This window comes from Artemia franciscana, chromosome 21 (assembly GCF_032884065.1).
Source record: "Artemia franciscana chromosome 21, ASM3288406v1, whole genome shotgun sequence".
NCBI lineage: Eukaryota > Metazoa > Arthropoda > Branchiopoda > Anostraca > Artemiidae > Artemia > Artemia franciscana.
In genome coordinates, this window is record NC_088883.1 from 30598932 (window position 1) to 30619911 (window position 20980).

General features: G+C 33.8%; 3 protein-coding genes across 8 annotated transcripts in view; 2 read left to right on the top strand and 1 right to left on the bottom strand.

Annotated features, from left to right (window-relative positions):
- The window catches only part of LOC136040853 (RNA/RNP complex-1-interacting phosphatase-like), a 120091-nt gene extending 112895 nt beyond the window's left edge, over positions 1-7196 (top strand). Inside the window, exons 7-8 of one of the 4 annotated variants that reach the window (XM_065725226.1) lie at positions 3816-4025; positions 6770-7190. In XM_065725226.1, coding sequence (XP_065581298.1) covers positions 3816-4025; positions 6770-6983 — 424 coding nt within the window. In that variant the 3' untranslated portion in view covers positions 6984-7190. Of the gene's footprint in view, positions 1-3815; positions 4026-6769 lie in introns of all 4 variants that reach the window. The other 3 variants (XM_065725225.1, XM_065725228.1, XM_065725227.1) reach the window with 3 other exon arrangements.
- Positions 1-20980, top strand: part of LOC136040871 (uncharacterized) — a 685992-nt gene that overhangs the window by 294258 nt on the left and 370754 nt on the right. The gene's annotated exons all lie outside the window — the stretch shown is intronic.
- The window catches only part of LOC136040869 (frizzled-5-like), a 445049-nt gene that overhangs the window by 292078 nt on the left and 131991 nt on the right, over positions 1-20980 (bottom strand). The gene's annotated exons all lie outside the window — the stretch shown is intronic.

The following is a 20980-nucleotide window of genomic DNA, read 5'->3' on the forward strand; positions in this document are numbered from 1 at the left end:
CATTGGAATCACGACGTCACATCCTTACCATGAACTTTGGGCACCAGTGCCTTAGTTCTGACTATCATCAACGTCTTCTCCCCCCCCCCCTTCAAAGTAAAACCCCAATCCTTCCTTATACATGACTTATCCGAATATCCAACTTGACTTGTGTCCCCAATTGTTCACCATGGGGTACATAAACTCTTTTGTTCCCTATTTTGTCTCGCATTTTAATAATTAACTGAACTGTGTAATTATGTTTATCCCTTAACATTTGTTTAACATCTTAATTGTAATGGCGCACTTATGCTAGCTTGTGTGCTATTTTAGCCAATAAATCATATTCTATTCTATTAAACTGGAACACTCAAGGCGTGTTTAGAACAATGTCGAGCTAAATAATAAGAAACCATGTGCATCCACTTGGTCATAAGGGAATATCTGCAATATCTTAGTAATGCCTAAGGATATTAAGTTGAAACTTTCAGGGTATGTTGAGCAAGATTTTGAATTGCTTGAAAAGACACTATTTGCATCCAAATGAATAAAAGGACTTATCTGTCTTGTCCTTGAAACGGCTAAGTGAATTAAGTTGAAATTTTTAGGGTATTTTTAGGAGGGTTGATTGATTGATTGAAAAACTATCATTAAAATTTGTTGTAAAATGTTTTCTAAAATATTATTAGGAAGCCAAAATGTCGATTCTCAAGGAGGAAAAGTGGAAAAAAGCTGTACAAATTCTTATTTATTAATCAATACAAAAGTATTGTCAATTTAAAACTAATAGGAATTAATTTTAAAAGAAATATCACAATAGAGGTGTTTCAAAGAAAAGTTAGGAGCTATTAAACCTAAAACGAGCAAAAATTAAGTAGAATAGTAATTCAAGCGTAAAATGAACATAAACCACTGTCAATAAATATATGAAACCCAACACGAACAAAAATTACAATAGACAATCAAGTCAAACTTGAAACAAACAGAAACTGACACAAATAGGAATAGGGCTAACGCCCCCTAGTCCTTCTAAAGACCAGAACGGTCTACACACAAAGTAATGAAATATATTTTTAGATGTTTTGTCTTTTATAACGTTAATATATGCAAAATTGCTGAGACTTTCGGTAATGAATAGCAATATATATTAAACTGTCAATCTGCATTTTATGAGTTTTCTTGAGTAATCAAGAATCTTGGTTATTATATTGATTTTCTTTCTTTTTTTGCACACATAGCGTGAAATAATTGTTTTCAGTAAATGGCAAGCACTGTTCTTGTCTTTAGAAGCCCTAGGGGCTTTAGCCCCTTGTATGTGGTATGATTTATGTTAGTTTGACACTTGAATAACTATTTGACTTCTGCTCGTCTTTGGTTTAAAGTTGCTCTTTACTTTTCTTTGGAAAGCTTCTTTTGTGATCTTTGTAAATTAATCTTAAAAAGTACGAATTGCAGCTTATTGAGCTCTGGCGCATAATAAGCAATTAATTGATTTACTGGGTTTCAATAAGTGTTGTTGAACAGGACCGTATCCAGGAGCCCTAGGGGAGGGGGTCGAACCCTTAACCCCTCCTCTGAATACGGCCTTGCTGTTGAATGTAGTTCAGTAATTGCAACAAGCATATTGAACGTGGGGAAAGTAGGTTTTGCAGACACGTAATGGATGCGACAAAGAGTTTGTAGCTTGATAGTGCTGCAACAGATGGAAGCTCTCCGACTCTTTCAAAAATCAAAATTTAAAGAAGAATAAAAAATAATTATTTTTAATGAGTGTAAAGAGCGACCTTAAAACTGAAATCGAGTAGAGAGTATCCCATGTACATGGGGGTGGTTCACGACCGCAATACCTGGTATTCACATTTAACTATTGCATTTGCCTCACTACACTAAATTCTTGGGGTTGTGCTAAAAAAGTCATTTATTTTTCTAAATCTAGGGAGGGGTAGATTTGTAATATTTTCAGTAAAAACACTAAAAAAAAGCGCATTTTTCCCTGAATATACCATCAAAAAGCTATTTTTCAAAATCCAGGGAAGGCAGAAAACCAAGGGGGCACATAGCCACTCTCCTCTCAAATTGTTGCCACTGTACTAGTGCTTTCATTAAAGCATTTTAGAAGAGAACACATATGTATCTAGTATTTTCCTTCTTGAAGTCGTGTGATCAAAAAAAAAAAAAATGACAATGGAGACAAAAAAATCACACTAGGGTGTTTACAAAGCCTTGTCAGACATTACGGATCTGTGCTGCAGCCCAGACGTCCACCCGCTGTGATTGAAGAGACATCTCTCCTCTACTCAGACCCTAGTCATACTACCGTTGCGAGATTTGTCTTGGTTTACCTCTGTTGTGCCTCCCTTCTGGTCGCCACTCGTAAACTGTACGGGAGTCGAGCCTCTGGCATGTGATTGACATAGCCAAGGTACGTTCATCTCCTACGTTTCAAAAGGTCAGTAACTAATGCCTGACCGGTTCGCTGGCGAACTTTTATGTTGGTGATCTATACCTGCCACAATATGGTATGGATTCTTGTAAGGTGCGTGTATTCAAATGCTAGGAAACGTTTCTCCAATTGGACGTTTAGTTCCCAGCATTCCCTAACATAGAGGAGATTGGACATTAAAATAAAAATTGAAATAACAAAAACTAACCACCGGGGACTCGTTTTGCCATGTATGATATCGGTATTCTGCTTTCCATTACTTACAAAAAGAAGTATTTGAATTAATATAGATTTTATATTACACCTTTACCTTCAGTAGCTGCGGTTCTTTTCTGAGTGTGTTTAGTGGTAGGGGACAAAATCAGTGGTGTAATTTGCTATTGGGTAGAGTACAACTGCCCCCTCCAAACCTGGTTCTCTCCAAACCCCATATCCCTGTTCGCCTCCCCCCAGCTGAATTTTTTTCTCCATAGATATTGTCAAAATTAAGATAAGCCTGAAAATTCAAGCATCCGTAGAAACGGGTCAGTTTTCTTTAGCAAATCTTTTAGTAAACTTTTTTGGTACTATATGGCTCATTTTTCAGTTCTCACCATCATTTTCACTTGATTTGCGGGAAAATTGGCTCCAACTTTGTCCCTCTCCATGATTGTGATGAAATTACGCCACTGGACAAAATAATTTGCACAGACGCCACCATGCTAAAAAATTATCTTGGTGGCAGTCGAATTCATTTTAGTTTGAAGAACATAAGATATGTATGAGAACTGCCTGAAATCATGGGGAAAACCATAAGAATTTTATAGTAAGGGGCTCTATATGTTAACTATATTAAAAGCAAATGGTCTTTTTTCTTGTTGTCTGTAATATTTAGTCTTATCAAGACTAAGTCAGTGATTATCAAGGTAGTCAATGATTCACTATGTTAGAATTGGCTTGTAGGTTGTTTAGTGTTGTTCTAACATATAGTTTATCCTCGAGAGTGATGTTGACTTTGGAATGTGTCATATTATTATGTATCCCAATATGAATCAGTAACGTAGTCAGTGATTCACTATGTCAAAATTGTTTGTTTTCCGTTATTCAGTGTTGTCCTAATATATCTTCTATTCTCGACTTTTCAAATATAGAAGCATGGATGTAACATTAAGAAAATAAATAATTAGAAAATCTTCAAAGGGGATAAATGCACACAGTGTTATCCTTTTATGTTTTTTGTTTTGTTTTTTTAAGTTCTTGAGTCACATAAGCATTGGTATGAAATTGAACCAGAAAAGAAATAATGGAAAATTGGCAAAGGGAAAAAGCGTCTGCGACAGTCTTAAACTACAGGGAGACCAAAATGTCCCTCTAATTATGAGAGCTTAGCTGATTTTTCTTCTTATTCTTCTAGGGACTATGTACCCTTAGATGTTGACAAACCTTACAATCCACGAGACAAGATAGGGTCGACACGGCAATTAAGCCCTGCTGAAGAAACAGAGCAGTTATCAGTCGCCAAGAAACGAAAGCGTCGTCGGAGGCGTGGCAAAAACAAACAATCCGTAGATACAGTTGGGGAGAGTTCCCATCGTGTACAAGTAGATAACACGTTTCATGAAAGGTAGAATGGGCGGTAGAAAGTGGTTGATTTTCATTGTGTATATATCTTTTAGCCTGCGTTTTTTTTTTCTGTCTTTTTTTAGTGAATGTGTTTTAATCTGGAAGTTCCAACTTACAGCCTGTATTCTGTTTTTTTCCGTGAATGTGTTTTAATTTTGAAAGTACCGATATAATGGTACTTGGTTGAACGTACCAATATTTTGGTACAATATTGTTGAACGTGGGGAAAATAGGTTTTGCAGACGCGTAATGGATGGGACAAAGAGTTTGCAGCTTGATAGTGCTGCAACAGATTGAAGCTCTCCGACTCTTTTAAAAATCAAAATTTAAAGAAGAATAAAAAATAATTATTTTTAATGAGTGTAAATGTGACATTAAAACTGAAATCGAATAGACATTATCCCATGTACATGGGGGTGGTTCACGACCACGATACCTGGTATTCACATTGAAGTTTGACTAAAGCGTTGGCGTCGCTACACTAAATTCTTGGGGTTGTGCCAAAAAAGTAATTTATTTTTCAAAATCTAGGGAGGGGGAGATTTGTCATATTTTTAGTAAAAACACTGAAAAAGGGCATTTCTCCCTGAACCTACCCTCAAAAAATAATTTTTCAAAATCCAGGGAAGGCAGAAAACCAAGGGGGTACATAGCCACTGTCCTCTCAAACACGTATATATCTAGCATTTTCCTGTTTGAAGCCGTGTGATAAAAAAAAAAAAAAAAAAAAATTAGCAAAAGGATGTTATTGCTTTTGTGGGAGAGCCTTCACTAATGAGAATTGAGACAAAAAAGTCACACTTGAGTAAACAGAGGGGTAGAGGGGGGTAGCATAAGAGTTTAAAGGTCAGTGGGGCCAATCATAACCTCTGTCATACTTATTCAAAATCTTTGTAAGATTCAGGAATACTGCCGTCGCAAGATGTGTCTTGGTTGACCTCTTTTATGCCTCCCTTCTGGTCGCCACTCGTAAGCTGCACGGGAGTTGAGTCTCTGGCATGTGACTGACATGGCCAAGGCGCATTCATCTCCTACGTTTCAAAAAGTCAGTAACTAGTGGCTAACCGATTCGCCGGCGAATTTCTATTCTGTTGATCTACACCTGCCACGATATGGTATGGATTCTTATAAGTTGCGTGTTTTCTAATATTAGGAAATGTTTCTCCAGTTAGACGTTTCGTTTCCAGCATCCCCTAGTATAGAGGAGAATGGACATTAAAATAATGGAATCAAATTGAAATAACAAAAAACGGCCACCGGGGACTCGTTTTGCCATGTATGATATCGGTATTGTGCTTTGTATTACTTACAAAAAGGAGTATTTGAATATATATGTATATGTATATATATATATATATATATATATATATATATATATATATATATATATATATATATATATATATATATATATTACATTACACCTGTACCTTCAGTAGCTGCGGTTCTTTTCTGAGGGTGTGGAGTGGTAGGAGACACAATCAGGGGCGTAAATTGCTATGAGGCAGTGGAAAACTGCCCCTCCAGACCTTAGTTCTCCCCACCCCCATATCCCTGTTTGCCTCCCCCCAGCTGAATTTTGTTCTCCATAAATCTTGTCAAAATTAGGTAAAGCCTGCTTAATTCAAGCATCCATAGAAATGGGTCAGTTTCATTTAGTATATCTTTAACTTTTTTGTTACTATATTGCTCATTTTTCAGTTGTCACTATCATTTTCACTTCATTTGGGAAAATTGGCCCCAACTTTGCCCCTCCCCATGGTTTTTATGAAATTACGCCATTGGACAAAATAATTTGCACAGATAACTACATGCTAAAAAATTATCTTGGTGGCAGTCGAATTCATTTTAATTTGAAGAACCTAAGATCTATGTGAGAACTGCCTGAAATTATGGGGAAGACCATTAGAATTTTATAGTAAGGAGCTCAATATGTTAACTATGGTAAAAGTAAATGGTCTTTTTTCTTGTTGTCTGTAAAATTTAGTCTTAATTTTATTATAATTAATTAATCAATCAATTAATTGCCTAATTATTAACTAATTATTTAAATATTTAAATTATCTAATTTTATTAAATTAATTTTGATTAAATTTTAATGAATTAAATTTTTATTAAATTTAACTTATTTTATTTGATTATTTAAACGTTTAAATATTAATTATTAAATAATTACTTAACTAATCAATTAATTATTTAATTAATTAACTACTTAATTTAATTTCAAAGTCTGGTCTTTCGAGACTAAGTCAGTGATTATCGAGGTAGTCAATGATTCACTGCGTCAGAATTGGTTTGTACGTTGTTTAGTGTTGTACTAACATAAAGTTTATGCGCGAGAGTGATGTTGACTTTGGAATCTGTCATATTATTATGTATCCCAATATGAATCAGTAGCGTAGTCAGTGATTCACTATGTCAGAATTGTTTGTTGTCCGTTATTCAGTGTTGTCCTAATATATTTTCTATTCTCAACTTATCAAATATAGAAGGATGGATGTAACATTAAGAAAAGAAATAATCAGAAAATCTTCAAAGGGGATAAATGCACACAGTGTTATCCTTTTATGTTTTTTTTTTTTAAGTTCTTGAGTCATATAAGCATTGGTATGAAATTGAACCGGAAAAGAAATTATGGAAAATTGGCAAAGGGAAAAAGCGTCTGCGACAGTTTTAAACTACAGGGAGACCAAAATGTCCCTCTAATTATGAGAGTTTAGCTGATTTTTCTTCTTATTCTTCTAGGGACTTTCTATCCTTAGATGTTGACAAACCTTACCATCCTCGAGACAAGACAGGGTCGAAACGGCAATTAACCCCTGCTGAAGAAACAGAGAAGTTATCAGTTGTTAAGAAACCAAAGCGTCGTCGGAGGCGTGGCAAAAAAAACCAATCCTTAGATACAGTTGGGGAGAGTTCCCATCGTGTACAAGCAAATAACACGTTTCATGAAAGGTAGAATGGGTGGTAGAAAGTGGTGGATTTTCATTGTGTATATATCTTTTAGCCTCCGTTCTTTTTTTCTTTCTTTTTTTAGTGAATGTGTTTTAATCTGGAAGTTCCAACTTACAGCTTGTATTCTGTTTAGTCCGTGAATGTGTTTTAATGTTGAAAGTACCAATATTTTGGAAGCCTCAATAAGTATTTTTGTCATTCTTTTGGTGAAAATAAAATTTTTGAAAGTTCATATATCCAACCAATCAGTACAGTAGGATCGATGGTTTCATATAATGGACACGAGTTTAAACTGTATTATTTTTTATTGTTTTTTTTTTCTCTTCAGAGTATGTGTAGCTTTAGTAGGTTAGGTTTTTAGGTTTTAGGTAGTTAGGTTTTTGGTTGTCATTTATCTAGTACAGCCAGATTTGTTTTTGTCTGGACCAGCAACTGCACCATTAGTCTGGGTGCAATTCTTTCTTAAATTCATGCAAGTTATACTGCACGAACGTACGCGTTTCTGAAGCAGAACAACACCTCCACCCTATGTGTTTAAATCCACGTGGTTATTAGCCACTAAAAGGTTTAGAAAGCAAAATATTACTGTAATTTCGACCATTTTTATTTTAGTATTTTGTTTTGTGATTTTTACTATCATTTTTTTGTTATATCCTTTATTATAAAGTATTTATTTTGTTTATTTTATAATTATTATTTTATTATTTCTTATTATTTATTGTTTTATTTCAATATTGGACGCAACTGATATTTCTAATCAAATAAACGTAGATCTTCATAGTCGTAAAATTAATTATAATCTATAAAAATAACTATTTAATAACCATAAGGGTTAACGTGGCTGTTTTTGAGTAAAAGATTCTCACATAAACTGAGATTTACCATCCGATTTTTTCCTGTCAATCACTTGGTGTAATCCTTTCTCCCATGTTTCTTCTAAGCCTGCATACCACTCCCGGTCGAAGACAAAAAAAAAATCAGGAGATTGCCACCTGCGCTACAGGCACTATTGGTCTTGATACGAAGTTTTTTTAGCTTTTTCCATGTCTCGACTAATTCTCAAGATACTTAATTTTTGCCAAAAGAAAGATAACGGATGCCTGTTTATTTATTGTTTTTTTTTTTTTTTTTTCATGGGTAATCGTATCGACCCAGTGGTCGGGATCTTCTCAGAATCTATCTATCTATGTATCTATCTAACAAATACATTTTTATTTTACTCTTTCGGCTTTTATTTTTACAGTGAATTCGGCTCAATTGTAGGCCTCTTGACGCCATTCAGTCCCTTTTCAACCCAGTCTATTAGGAGTGAAAGCTTTTAAAGAAAGAGCAAATACAAGTTCGTCTTACTCTTTCGGCCTGTATTTTTGCAATGAAATCTGTTGAATTCTAGTTCTCTTGACCCGACTCAATACTCTTTCATCCCAGTTTTTTAGGAGTGAAAGCTTTTAAGAAAGAACAAATACAACTTTGTCTTACTCTTTCGACTTGTATTTTTGTAATGAAGTCTGACAAAGCGCGTTACCATAACAACCTGATCATATAGATGTTAATTATTGCTGAAAATTTTTTACAACACGAAGCCGTATAATTTAAGAAACATTAAAAAAATTATTTTATAAAAAAAAAGGGGATGAAGGTGGAAAAGTCAGTAATATCTATTCGTTATAATTCTTCTGCATATTATGAAATAAGGATTGTTTTGGTAACTTGTTTTCATGTGAGGAGAGTAATCACTAAACATAAGTACTAATTCGTAAAATAGAGGTTTTTCTACCCTAATCCCTTCTATATAAGTAAATCCCAGCTGGTGGTCCAATTACACTTTTTAATTATTATAGCTCACGATTAGTAGCCTAATATCAAAATCTGTAATTTGGCCAACTATAGACTAAGTCAAATTGCGACTTTATTGACTTTCTAAATAATTTTTCGTTATTTTTTTCTTTTTTCAGATATATCGTCAAAACACTGGTATTTTTGGAGTATGCTGTACATCTGAGCCCCCAAAGATTAACATTCTTGACAACACCTACCTTCAACCCCCTTCCTCCTCATAAATCTGACCAGACTTATAACCCTCCATTGACCTATGGAGGTACCCAGTACCTCCATATGGGGTACTGACCAGTACCCCTTGTTTATGCCACTTTTCTCAAGGCTTATTTTTGGGTCAGGTTTTGAAGTATTTACAAAAAAAAATATGATCATTTTCTTATGTTAGGTTGTTCATTTCTAAGCTATTTTTGTTCAATGTCGACAGGCTTGTTTGTTGCCATCCACCCCCAATCAAAAAAAAATTACTAGTATGTAATTTTTGTGAACAGCCAAGCATAAATTATAATAACAGCGATAAAATTACAAAATAAATTTCGATAAGTTGGTTCTTTCCTATCAGCAAGAATAAACGATTTCTCAGGATTGCCACTTCCAATTACGCTAATCTGAAAATTGCCATTTTGTTTTTGTGTTTTTATAAGATATTGTTTACATTCAAGTTGACTGATGTGCTACTGACATAGGTGAAATGGAAGCAATTCCTGAGCATAAGACCCTGGGAGCAAAATGACTGGTTGCGGCTGTTTATAGGAAACAAAACAAGCAATTCAAAGTACTTTGAAAAAAAATAGGCTGGTACAGATACTGACTAGGCTGGTCATATGCGCGAATATTCTTTTTTTTATAGCTCAATGATTGTCTAAAATCAGATAGATTTCTGAGAAAAACTATGATTGGTAAGGCTCATTGGCAATGCGATTCTACTAATGCCAAGGTTTAGATATCGCTAATTTGAGCCAATCACAATTTTTCATAATGATCTATCACATTTGAACAATTAGCAAAATTTCCTTGTGAATGGACCTTTAAATATTTTCACTAATGTAATGGTAGAGTACATTTTTACATGTTAAGAAAAAAAAAAAATAAAGCAACAGTAATGGTCTCAGAAGGTGGAATTTCTAGTCAACAAAAATCAGAGAATTGTATAATTGACCCCAATCAGAATAGAAACTTAACAGTTTCGCCCTACGCCATAAGACACAACTTTTACCGGGAGATGTTACAATCCACATTTCCGATGCTTGATTTCCTCGATAATTCGATCGGCTTGCGAACTTACGTCAATAAAATAAACCAAAGGAAATATCATCTGACCTTTCAGGAATTTCCTTTTGCAGAATCTTTGGAAGATCTAGCCTGCAAGCGTCTTTTGGATCTGCCAAGGAACGGCGAACAGCCTAGAGAACACAACAGTGTTATTCAACAGAAAGAATATGAAAACACAGCTTGCCAACAATATTGGATGATTTTCAGATGATTTAATTATTAGTTTTTTTCGAACAAAATCTTTATTCAAAAAAGAAAATAGCCCAAAAAGCAGAACTTATTTATGTAATCACATGATCATTACAGGCTATTATTTATTTATTTCAAACATTTTTTTTTATAAAATTTAATCAAATTGTTTCTTGTGTAATAAAATTATTATTTTGATCTATTCAATTAAATATTTATTGCAATTTGTTTTATTAATTAATTATTTATTAGAAAACTCAATCATATAAAATTTATTTGAGTCACTTTTGATTGTGTCTTTTATCTCTGAGTGACTCAGAGTCAAGTAATTCTTCTCTGAGTTAGAAACTAGTGATAATACCACGTTCAAATATTATGTATAGACAAATTACTCCAAGCCATCTTGGATTTCAAGAACTATTCTTTCTCTTACAAAAATGACACATTAGAATAATGTGTTATTCCTCTGCATTCCTTCTGCATTGTTATGTCTCGCATTCCTTAAAACTATATTTATATGCTGTGTAAATGTAAACCAGGCTAGCCCCTATATTAAAATTAAATAAAAAAACAAGCTTTTTTAACTGAAAGTAAGGAGCGACACTAAAACTTAAAACGAACAGAAATTACTCCGTATATAAAAGGGAATGTTCCCTCCTAAACGTCCCACTCTTTACGCTAAAGTTTGACTAACTCTCTCAACTCTACTTTTTAAAACAGTAAAAGACTTTAGCGCAAAGAGCAGGGTGTTGAGGAGGGAACAGCGCCTTTCATATACGGAGTAATTTCTGTTCGTTTTTAGTTTAAACTTTAGTTTTAACTTAGAGTTAAAACTTGTTTATTTTATTAAATTTCTGAACATTTTTGAATTGATACATGTTTTTATTTTGGCTCTCTGCACAAGAATAATTAAAACAAAATTTACATATTAATTTATTCTTTTCGCTAAATGGCTTTCTCATAGTTTTCATCGGACAATTTTGAAAAAAAAGAGCGGGGGAGAAACCTAGTTACCCTCCAATTTTTGGTTACTTAAAAAGGCAACTAGAACTTTCAATTTTTTACGAACGTTTTTATTAGTAAAAATATACGTAAGTTACAAATTAACTTGCGCAAAGAGCTTCTATATTAGTATGTTTTTACTGCGGATATGAGGGGTTCATCCCCTCGTCAATACCTCGCTCTTTACACTAAAGCTTAAATTTTGTCCCAATTCCTTAAGAATGAACCCTGAATCACAAAAGCCGTAGAATAAATGGTTGAATTTACTAAACATACTTTAGTGCAATGAGCGAGGTATTAGGAGGTGAAGAGTGTCCCATTTATGAGATTAGTTTTATGGGCATAAAAAGTTCATAGTCTTTCATGGGCCTAATAAAGGCAAAAAAATGCTCCAGTAAACTAAACAGTTTTGCACCAACAAATTGATTTGGAGGACGGGAATTTGAAGTTTTGAGGACGTCTATGGTTCACTAATATTTTTTGTTTACTGTAATTCTCATTATTATAATGGTTATATATACAGGGTCACATCATTAATTTCCGCTGAAAGATTTTGGAATGGAACAAAATATAGCAAAGCAAATCTGGCTTGTGGGAAAACTAGCCCTTTGTGCATTTCTTTTATCTGTAAGATTTTATATATTCAGATTTATCCAGCATTATTGTATGTTCAGATTTATCCAACAATAAATTGATCTCGACTGCCAATGGATCTGCAACTGTGACTTCTGTTGCAATCATAATTTTTCACAAAATTCAGGATTTACTGTTTTTACTTCATTATTTGAGGTTCTTTTTATCCTTTTCTTTGATCATTTGGTTTGGTGGCAGAGCAGGTGAAAATTGCAAATTTACTAATACTAAAATCTTCAAACTTTTTCAAGAGTCACAACAAAATCTCGATTTCCTTTACAATTTCTTGTATATCTTCAAACATATTATGAGCTTAATTTTTTATTCAAAATGTATAAATTAATTTAAAATTTATTGCCTCCTGTATGAGTAAAACCAGTCAATCTCTAAACAGTTTACTTGACGAAAAAGGATAGCATCCCATTTTACTGGTAATTTTGAAAAAATCATAACATTTTTGTGCATTTTTTAAAGATTCATCAGTATCAAATGATGTTTCGCCTCCTGTATGAGTAAAACCAATCTATCTCTAAATAGTTTGCTTGACGAGAAAGGATATCATCCCAATTCAATGGTAATTTTGAGAAAATAATAACATTTTTGTGCATTTTTTAAACATTCATCAGTATCAAATGATGTTTCGCCTCCTGTATGAGTAAAACAATTTATCTCTAAATAGTTTGCTTGACGAAAAAAGATAGCATCCTTTTTTACTGGTAATTTTGAGAAAATCATAACATACTTGTGCATTTTTTAAAGATTCATCAGTATCAAATTATGTTTTGCCTCCTGTATGAGTAAAACCAATCTATCTCTAAATAGTTTGCTTGACGAGAAAGGATAGCATCCCATCTCAATGGTAATTTTGAGAAAATAATAACATTTTTGTGCACTTTTTAAAGATTCATCAGTATCAAATGATGTTTCGCCTCCTGTAAGAGTAAAACCAGTCCATCTCTAAATAGTTTGCTGGACGAAAAAGGATAGCATCCCATCTCAATGGTAATTTTGAGAAAATCATAATATTTTTGAGCATTTTTTAAAGATTCATCAGTATCAAATGATGTATCGCCTCCTGTATGAGTAAAACCAATCTATCTCTAAATAGTTTGCTTGACGAAAAAGGATAGCATCCCATTTTACTGGTAATTTTGAGAAAATCTTAGCATTTTTGTGCATTTTTTAAGGATTCATCAGTATCAAATGATGTTTCGCTTCCTTTATGAGTAAAAACAATCTATCTCTAAATAGTTTGCTTGACGAAAAAGGATAGCATCCCATCTCAATGGTAATTTTGAGAAAATCATAACATTTAAAGATTCATCAGTATCAAATGATGTTTCGCCTCCTTAATGAGTAAAACCAATCTATCTCTAAATAGTTTGCTTGACGAGAAAGGATATCATCCCAATTCAATGGCAATTTTGAGAAAATAATAACATTTTTGTGCATTTTTTAAACATTCATCAGTATCAAATGATGTTTCGCCTCCTGTATGAGTAAAACAATTTATCTCTAAATAGTTTGCTTGACGAAAAAAGATAGCATCCTTTTTTACTGGCAATTTTTAGAAAATCATAACATTTTTGTGTATTTTTTAAAGATTCATCAGTATCAAATGATGTTTTGCCTCCTGTATGAGTAAAACCAATCTATCTCTAAATAGTTTGCTTGACGAGAAAGGATATCATCCCAATTCAATGGCAATTTTGAGAAAATAATAACATTTTTGTGCATTTTTTAAACATTCATCAGTATCAAATGATGTTTCGCCTCCTGTATGAGTAAAACAATTTATCTCTAAATAGTTTGCTTGACGAAAAAAGATAGCATCCTTTTTTACTGGCAATTTTGAGAAAATCATAACATTTAAAGATTCATCAGTATCAAATGATGTTTCGCCTCCTTAATGAGTAAAACCAATCTATCTCTAAATAGTTTGCTTGACGAGAAAGGATATCATCCCAATTCAATGGCAATTTTGAGAAAATAATAACATTTTTGTGCATTTTTTAAACATTCATCAGTATCAAATGATGTTTCGCATCCTGTATGAGTAAAACAATTTATCTCTAAATAGTTTGCTTGACGAAAAAAGATAGCATCCTTTTTTACTGGCAATTTTGAGAAAATCATAACATTTTTGTGCATTTTTTAAAGATTCATCAGTATCAAATGATGTTTTGCCTCCTGTATGAGTAAAACCAATCTATCCTAAATAGTTTGCTTGACGAGAAAGGATAGCATCCCATCTCAATGGTAATTTTGAGAAAATCATAATATTTTTGAGCATTTTTTTTAAAGATTCATCAGTATCAAATGATGTTTTGCCTCCTGTATGAGTAAAACCAATCTATCTCTATATAGTTTGCTTGACGAAAAAGGATATCATCCCATTTTACTGGTAATTTTAAGAAAATCTTAGCATTTTTGTGCATTTTTTAAAGATTCATCAGTATCAAATGATGTATCGCTTCCTGTGTGAGTAAAAACAATCTATCTCTAAATAGTTTGCTTGACGAAAAAGGAAAGCATCCCATCTCAATGGTAATTTTGAGAAAATCATAACATTTTTGAGCATTTTTAAAGATTCATCAGTATTAAATGATGTTTCGTCTCCTTTATGAGTAAAACCAATCTATCTCTAAATAGTTTGCTTGACGAAAAAGGATATCATCCCATTTTACTGGTAATTTTAAGAAAATCTTAGCATTTTTGTGCATTTTTTAAAGATTCATCTGTATCAAATGATGTATCGCTTCCTGTGTGAGTAAAAACAATCTATCTCTAAATAGTTTGCTTGACGAAAAAGGAAAGCATCCCATCTCAATGGTAATTTTGAGAAAATCATAATATTTTTGAGCATTTTTTTTAAAGATTCATCAGTATCAAATGATGTTTCGCCTCCTGTATGAGTAAAACCAATCTATCTCTATATAGTTTGCTTGACGAAAAAGGATATCATCCCATTTTACTGGTAATTTTAAGAAAATCTTAGCATTTTTGTGCATTTTTTAAAGATTCATCAGTATCAAATGATGTATCGCTTCCTGTGTGAGTAAAAACAATCTATCTCTAAATAGTTTGCTTGACGAAAAAGGAAAGCATCCCATCTCAATGGTAATTTTGAGAAAATCATAACATTTTTGAGCATTTTTAAAGATTCATCAGTATTAAATGATGTTTCGTCTCCTTTATGAGTAAAACCAATCTATCTCTAAATAGTTTGCCTCACGAAAAAGGATAGCATCCTATTTTACTGGTAATTTTAAGAAAATCATAATATTTTTTGTACATTTTTTAAAGATTCATCAGTCTCAAATGATGTTTCGCCTCCTGTATGAGTAAAACAATTTATCTATAAATAGTTTGCTTGACGAGAAAGGATAGCATCCCATCTCAATGGTAATTTTGAGAAAATCATAACATTTTTGTGCATTTTTTAAAAATTCATCACTATCAAATGATGTTTCGCCTCCTGTATGAGTAAAACCAATCTATCTCTAAATAGTTTGCTTGACGAAAAAGGATAGCATCCCATCTCAATGGTAATTTTGAGAAAATCATAACATTTTTGTGCATTTTTTAAAGATTCATCAGTATCAAATGATGTTTCGTAAACAGTTTTATTGAGGTTTGACAGAAGGCCACACGGAGGCTGGTCCAGTCAAAGTGAAAAATTCTAGTCAAATAATAAATTCCTTTCTGTCAGGTGGTCTACTTTGCTTATTAAGGACCTGTTGTCAATTATTTGTTTTCTATTTGGGAAAATTTTTGAAAGTATGCATATCGTAAAAGGTAGCTAGGCCAATACAAGCCTAAAAAATCGTATTATAATAGCAAGCCTAATTAAATTAAAGCCAAGACAGCTGTTGCATTGAGAAGCTAAGCTGGTATATCTTTTTCAGAGTTGCTTCAAAATAGGTAATTTACCTGTTTGGGTAATTACCAAAAATGGGTAACATCCGGGGGGTGAAGAGCATCTGATTTAGAATATCTTTCGAGGAAGTTACTTCTTGTCTGATTCTTGTTGCATTTCCTTAAAATTTCATTGTAACTAATTATTGTAGTGACTTTACTTATTTTAATCTTTATTTAATAATCTAAACGTAAAAAATTATTTTGTCCAACCTATTCTTATTTATGCTATATAACCTAGACACCCACCTACACCACCTCTTGTTAAATCTATCCTCCCAGAGGCTGCACCTCCTGCACCTCATGGAAGCTAAATAGTCCCCATGCTAGTTCCTCAGCATCAGCTTCTGCCTCAACAAGTGCCTTTACAAGTGTGTCGGTTAGCGCAAGTGCTCATGCTAGTGCCAGCGCATCATCATCGGCATCTTCTGGCTCAGGTCCTTACTGGTGGCAGCAAGCTGGTCAGTATTTGTTAAATATATATTGAGAATTTACTCATTGATAGAGATGAGAATATTAAAAGAAAAACTCCAATTGTTTTTTTTAAAAAAGAAAAGACTTACGTCTGAGAAATATCTTATATATTAACATAGATAAGACTATAAATGGACAGAAGATAGAGATAGGAGCCCATAAGGTGATTTTTCTATTTTTTTGTTTTTTTGTTTTTTTTTTCTATTTTTTAGTCACTTACAAAGGGCACTAGAACTTTAAATTTCCGTTAGAATGAGCCCTCTCGCAAAATTCTAGGATAACTGGGTCGATACGATTTCCCCTGAAAAACAAAAACAAAAACAAACAAATAAACACGCATCTGTGATCTGCCTTCTGGCAAAAAATACAAAATTCCACATTTTTGTAGATAGGAGCTTGAAACTTCTACAGTAGGATTTTCTGATACGCTGAATCCGATGGTGTAATTTTCGTTAAGATTCTATGACTTTTAGGGGTGTTTCTCCCTATTTTCTAAAATAACGCAAATTTTCTCAGGCTCGTAACTTTTGATGGGTAGGACTAAACTTGATTAAACTTATATATTTAAAATCAGCATTAAAATGTAATTCTTTTGATGTAGCTATTGGTATCAAAATTCAATTTCTTAGAGTCTTGGTTACTATTGAGCCCGGTCGCTGCCGCCCCCCTAACCCCCGCTCTTGGCTTCGGAAAGGCCCTCTTTTAATTAACAAAAAATTGAAATGAATGAATAATGGAATAACTTCGAAAAATGTTAAGCACAAGAGGACAGGAGAACCATTGCGCCGAAACTAGTAATTAGTAACAATGAAGTCCCCCCACAACAAAAAACCTGTACAAAAGAGTCTTTAAAAGCGGGGGGTTTGGGGGGCAGCCGCCCCCCAACTGCCTCTCCTAATTCCTGTACGTTTTAAGGTTCGACTTTGGGACGCAGCCTCTTTAACTCTTTAAGAAAACGAAGTTTTTTTCATATTATGTTATGAAGCAGCCTAAGAATTGTTTCATTAACCTGTTTCCTTCTGGAGGGATCAAGTATCAAATATATATGCATGTATATTTTTATTAGCCATTTTCCAATTTACTTTTCGTTGAAAAACTGATTTTCTGTCAAAGTAGCCTATGCTTATTTAAATTACCATCTTGAAAGATCATTGAAAGGTGTATGGACTGGTAGTCTATGTTCATTTTAAAGTAGCATATAAAGCAAAATATCACATACATTAGGAAAATTCAAAACGGTTCGCATCCTATGAACACCGAAATATCTTTTATTTGTCTCATTCAATAGATTACCTTTAAATATACTCACAAAAAAAAAAAAAAAAAAAAAAAAAAAACGCTATTAGGTTTTCTTAAGGAAATTTTGCCCTCCTAGGTCCAAAAGATCTATCTCAATTTTTGTTTCTCGCTCATAGAAACTCTAAGCAGTCAGCTGTCAGAGTCTTTTACTATCAAAGCCAAGTCCGATTCGACTTAAACCATTAAAACTAAATTCAGACGGTAAATGTTATTAAAGGCCCATTGACAATGATATTTTTCTAATACTCAAATTTAGCTAGCGCTAATTTGAGCCAATCTGAAAATTATAGAAAAATCTGATTTGATGAAATTAGCGCAAGGTAAATCTCATTGTGAACGTTTTAATTAGTGAAGTCTCATTGTGAATGGGCCTAAAGCAAAAGCGACCAAGCCACGTCGATATATGAATTACGAATTGTATGCATTATTGAAAGTGAAATTAGTGGAGTTTTCCTTGAAAATTTTTCCAAAAACAAAAGATTCTTTAGAATTTTTATATTTTGCCGACCAATTAAACAGTAGGGTTTACTTTTATCTGAGGATCAGAGAAAAAATATTTTACTTACTCCCCAGCGCAAAAAGTAAAGTCACCCCCCTTCGAAAATCTACATTTGAAAGATCTCCGAAAACTAGCGTTGCCAACAACTTTAGAAACCTTATTTTCGCTCTCCTGTAAACTTTTAAAAGATTCAGATGTGTGGTTTTGCCCTGGACACTGGACGATTATTAATCGTAATAATTAATTATTAATAACAACACCAAAACTATTTCAGGAACCTTATACTTAGATATTAAGCAAAAAGAGGGAAGAGTCTGAAAATTCTTAGATTACTATTTCGGTGAAGATAAAATTAGCAGTACAGAAAATGTTATTGTCAAAAAGTCACAATATAAGTTGCCTGGTTTATCTTGATGATTTAAAAATGAGCTTTTCAGTATCTTGAATTCGAATTTTGCAACCATGGACTATGGTTTTGTTATACTAATTGCCAACATTTATGCATAATAAAATTGAGCATAAATTATCTTTGATGAGAAACGTACATAGAACGCTTGGCAAATTTTGGTACACCGACTTCATTTAAGTATTGTTTAATGCATGGTGTTGGTAATATAGTATTGATTTTAACATTTCAAAAAATATTTATTCGCTTTTGGTATTAATTTTTTGACGGCGGGATTTCAGACTAAGCGTCGTCTACCAGATATAACATTATGTTGTGAAATCTTATACTTTTTTTGCTTGTTTCTAAGCAGGAAATTGACCAATAATTCAAAGAATTTTAACCTATACACATAGCTTTTTTATGAAAGCGAATAAAAACAACAGCTAAGAGCTCACATGGCACTTGTGACATGGTCGGAAGAGCCAAGAGCTTATATGACATGAGATCTAGAAAAATTCAAAGAATCAACAGATTGATTTAAAAGGAAAATCAAAGGCTTAATGCCGGCGGGATTTAAAATAAGAGCTCTGTGACACAAGGTCCTTCTAAATATCAAAATTCATTATAATCCGATCACCCACTCGTAAGTTTAAAAAAAACTCATTTTTTCTAATTTTTGATCTCCTTTCAACTCCCCCCCCCCTCTAGATGGTCGAATCTGGGAAAAAAAACTATTAAGTCAATTTGTGCAGGTCCCTGAAACGCCTACCAATTTTCATCGTCCTAGCACAACCAGAAGCACCAAACTCGCCAAAGCACTGGACTCGCCTAACTCCCCCAAATAAAGCGAATCCAGTTCGGTTACGTCAATCGCGTATCTACGATATTTGCTTATTCTACTCACCAGGTTTCATTCCGATCCCTCCACTATAAGCGTTTTCCAAGAATTCTGGTTTACCCCTCCAACTCCCCAAATGTAACCATATCTGGTCAGAATTTAAAATAAGAGCTCTGAAACATAAGTTCCTACTAAATATCAAATTTCATTAAGATCTTGCTACCCGTTCTTAGGTTAAAAATACCTCAATTTTTCTAATTTTTCCGAATTAACACCCCCCCCCCCCACTCCCTCAAAGAGAGCGGATCCGTTCCAATTATGTCACGTGTATAGAACTTGTGCTTATTCTTCTCGTCAAGTTTCATCACTATCTCTCCACTCTAGGTGTTTTCCAAGATTTCCGGTTTCCAAGCCTCCAAACCCCTATGTCCCTGATATAAGATTTCTGGTCTCCCCCCCCAGTGATACTGGATCTGGTCGGTATTTAAAATAAGAGATGTGAGTTACGAGGTCCTTCTAAATATGAAATTTCATTAAGATCCGGTCACTCTTGTGTAAGTTAAAAATACCTAATTTTTTCTAATTTTCAGAATTAACCCTCCCCCCAACTCCCCAAATTAGTGCAGATTTGTTCTGGTTATGTCAATCACGTATCTAGAACTTGTGCTTAGACTCTCCACTCTAGGCGTTTTCCAAGTTTTTATGTCACTTGATTAATACCAAGTGCCATAATGAGTTTCTTGACTGCATTATAATCTATGGGAAGTAGAACTTGCTAGTCAAAGAGGCTGTCTTTTTATACTAGTATCATGGATTTTTAGATATCAAATCGAGAAGATCTTAATCCCAACCATTTGGTTGAATTCACCCACTAAAAGTGCATCTACAGGGCTATATAAATTTACACTTAGTAAGTTGAAACTAATAAGATTTCATTGTGTTGCGAGAGCAACACTTTGGTTTTGTCGCATTTTTTTTTCTATGCCGCCGATGTCTGCTTATTCCTGGAAAATGGTAAGGGTCTAACCTCTGCGGTTTTTACGAAAAGTGTGGACCTCAGGCTGGATTGATAAATATAGCATTACATTTTGGAAAGCTCCGCAGAACTCTTGCCTGGGGCCAAAAAGGATGGTTTTTGCTTGCCCACGAGCCAGAGCCTATTGTGTGTGAAGTGAAGTGGAGTTTTGTAGCCTATGTCAGAGAGGAGTACTGAAGTTGTGCGGCCAAGCTTTCGTTTCATCAAACCATGCTTCTGCTTAGGTTTCCCCCTCCAACTCCCCCCACCCAATATAATCAGATACGTTTGGGATTTAACACAAGAGCTCTGAGACCCAACATCCTTTAGATATCAAATTCCATAAAGATCCGATCACCTGTTCGTAAGTTAAAAATACTTCGTTTTTTCTAATTTTTCCGAATTAACCGTCCCCCCACTCCCTCCAGATAGTTGAATCGGGGAAACGGCTATCTCTAATTTAATCTGGTCTGGTCCCTGATACGCCTACCAAATTTCATCGTCCTAGTTTATCTTGAAATGTCTAAACTAGTAAAACCGGAACAGACAGACAGACCGACCGACAGACCGCTATATGTCACTTGATTAATACCAAGTGCCATAATGAGTTTCTCGGCTGCATTATAATCTATGGGAAG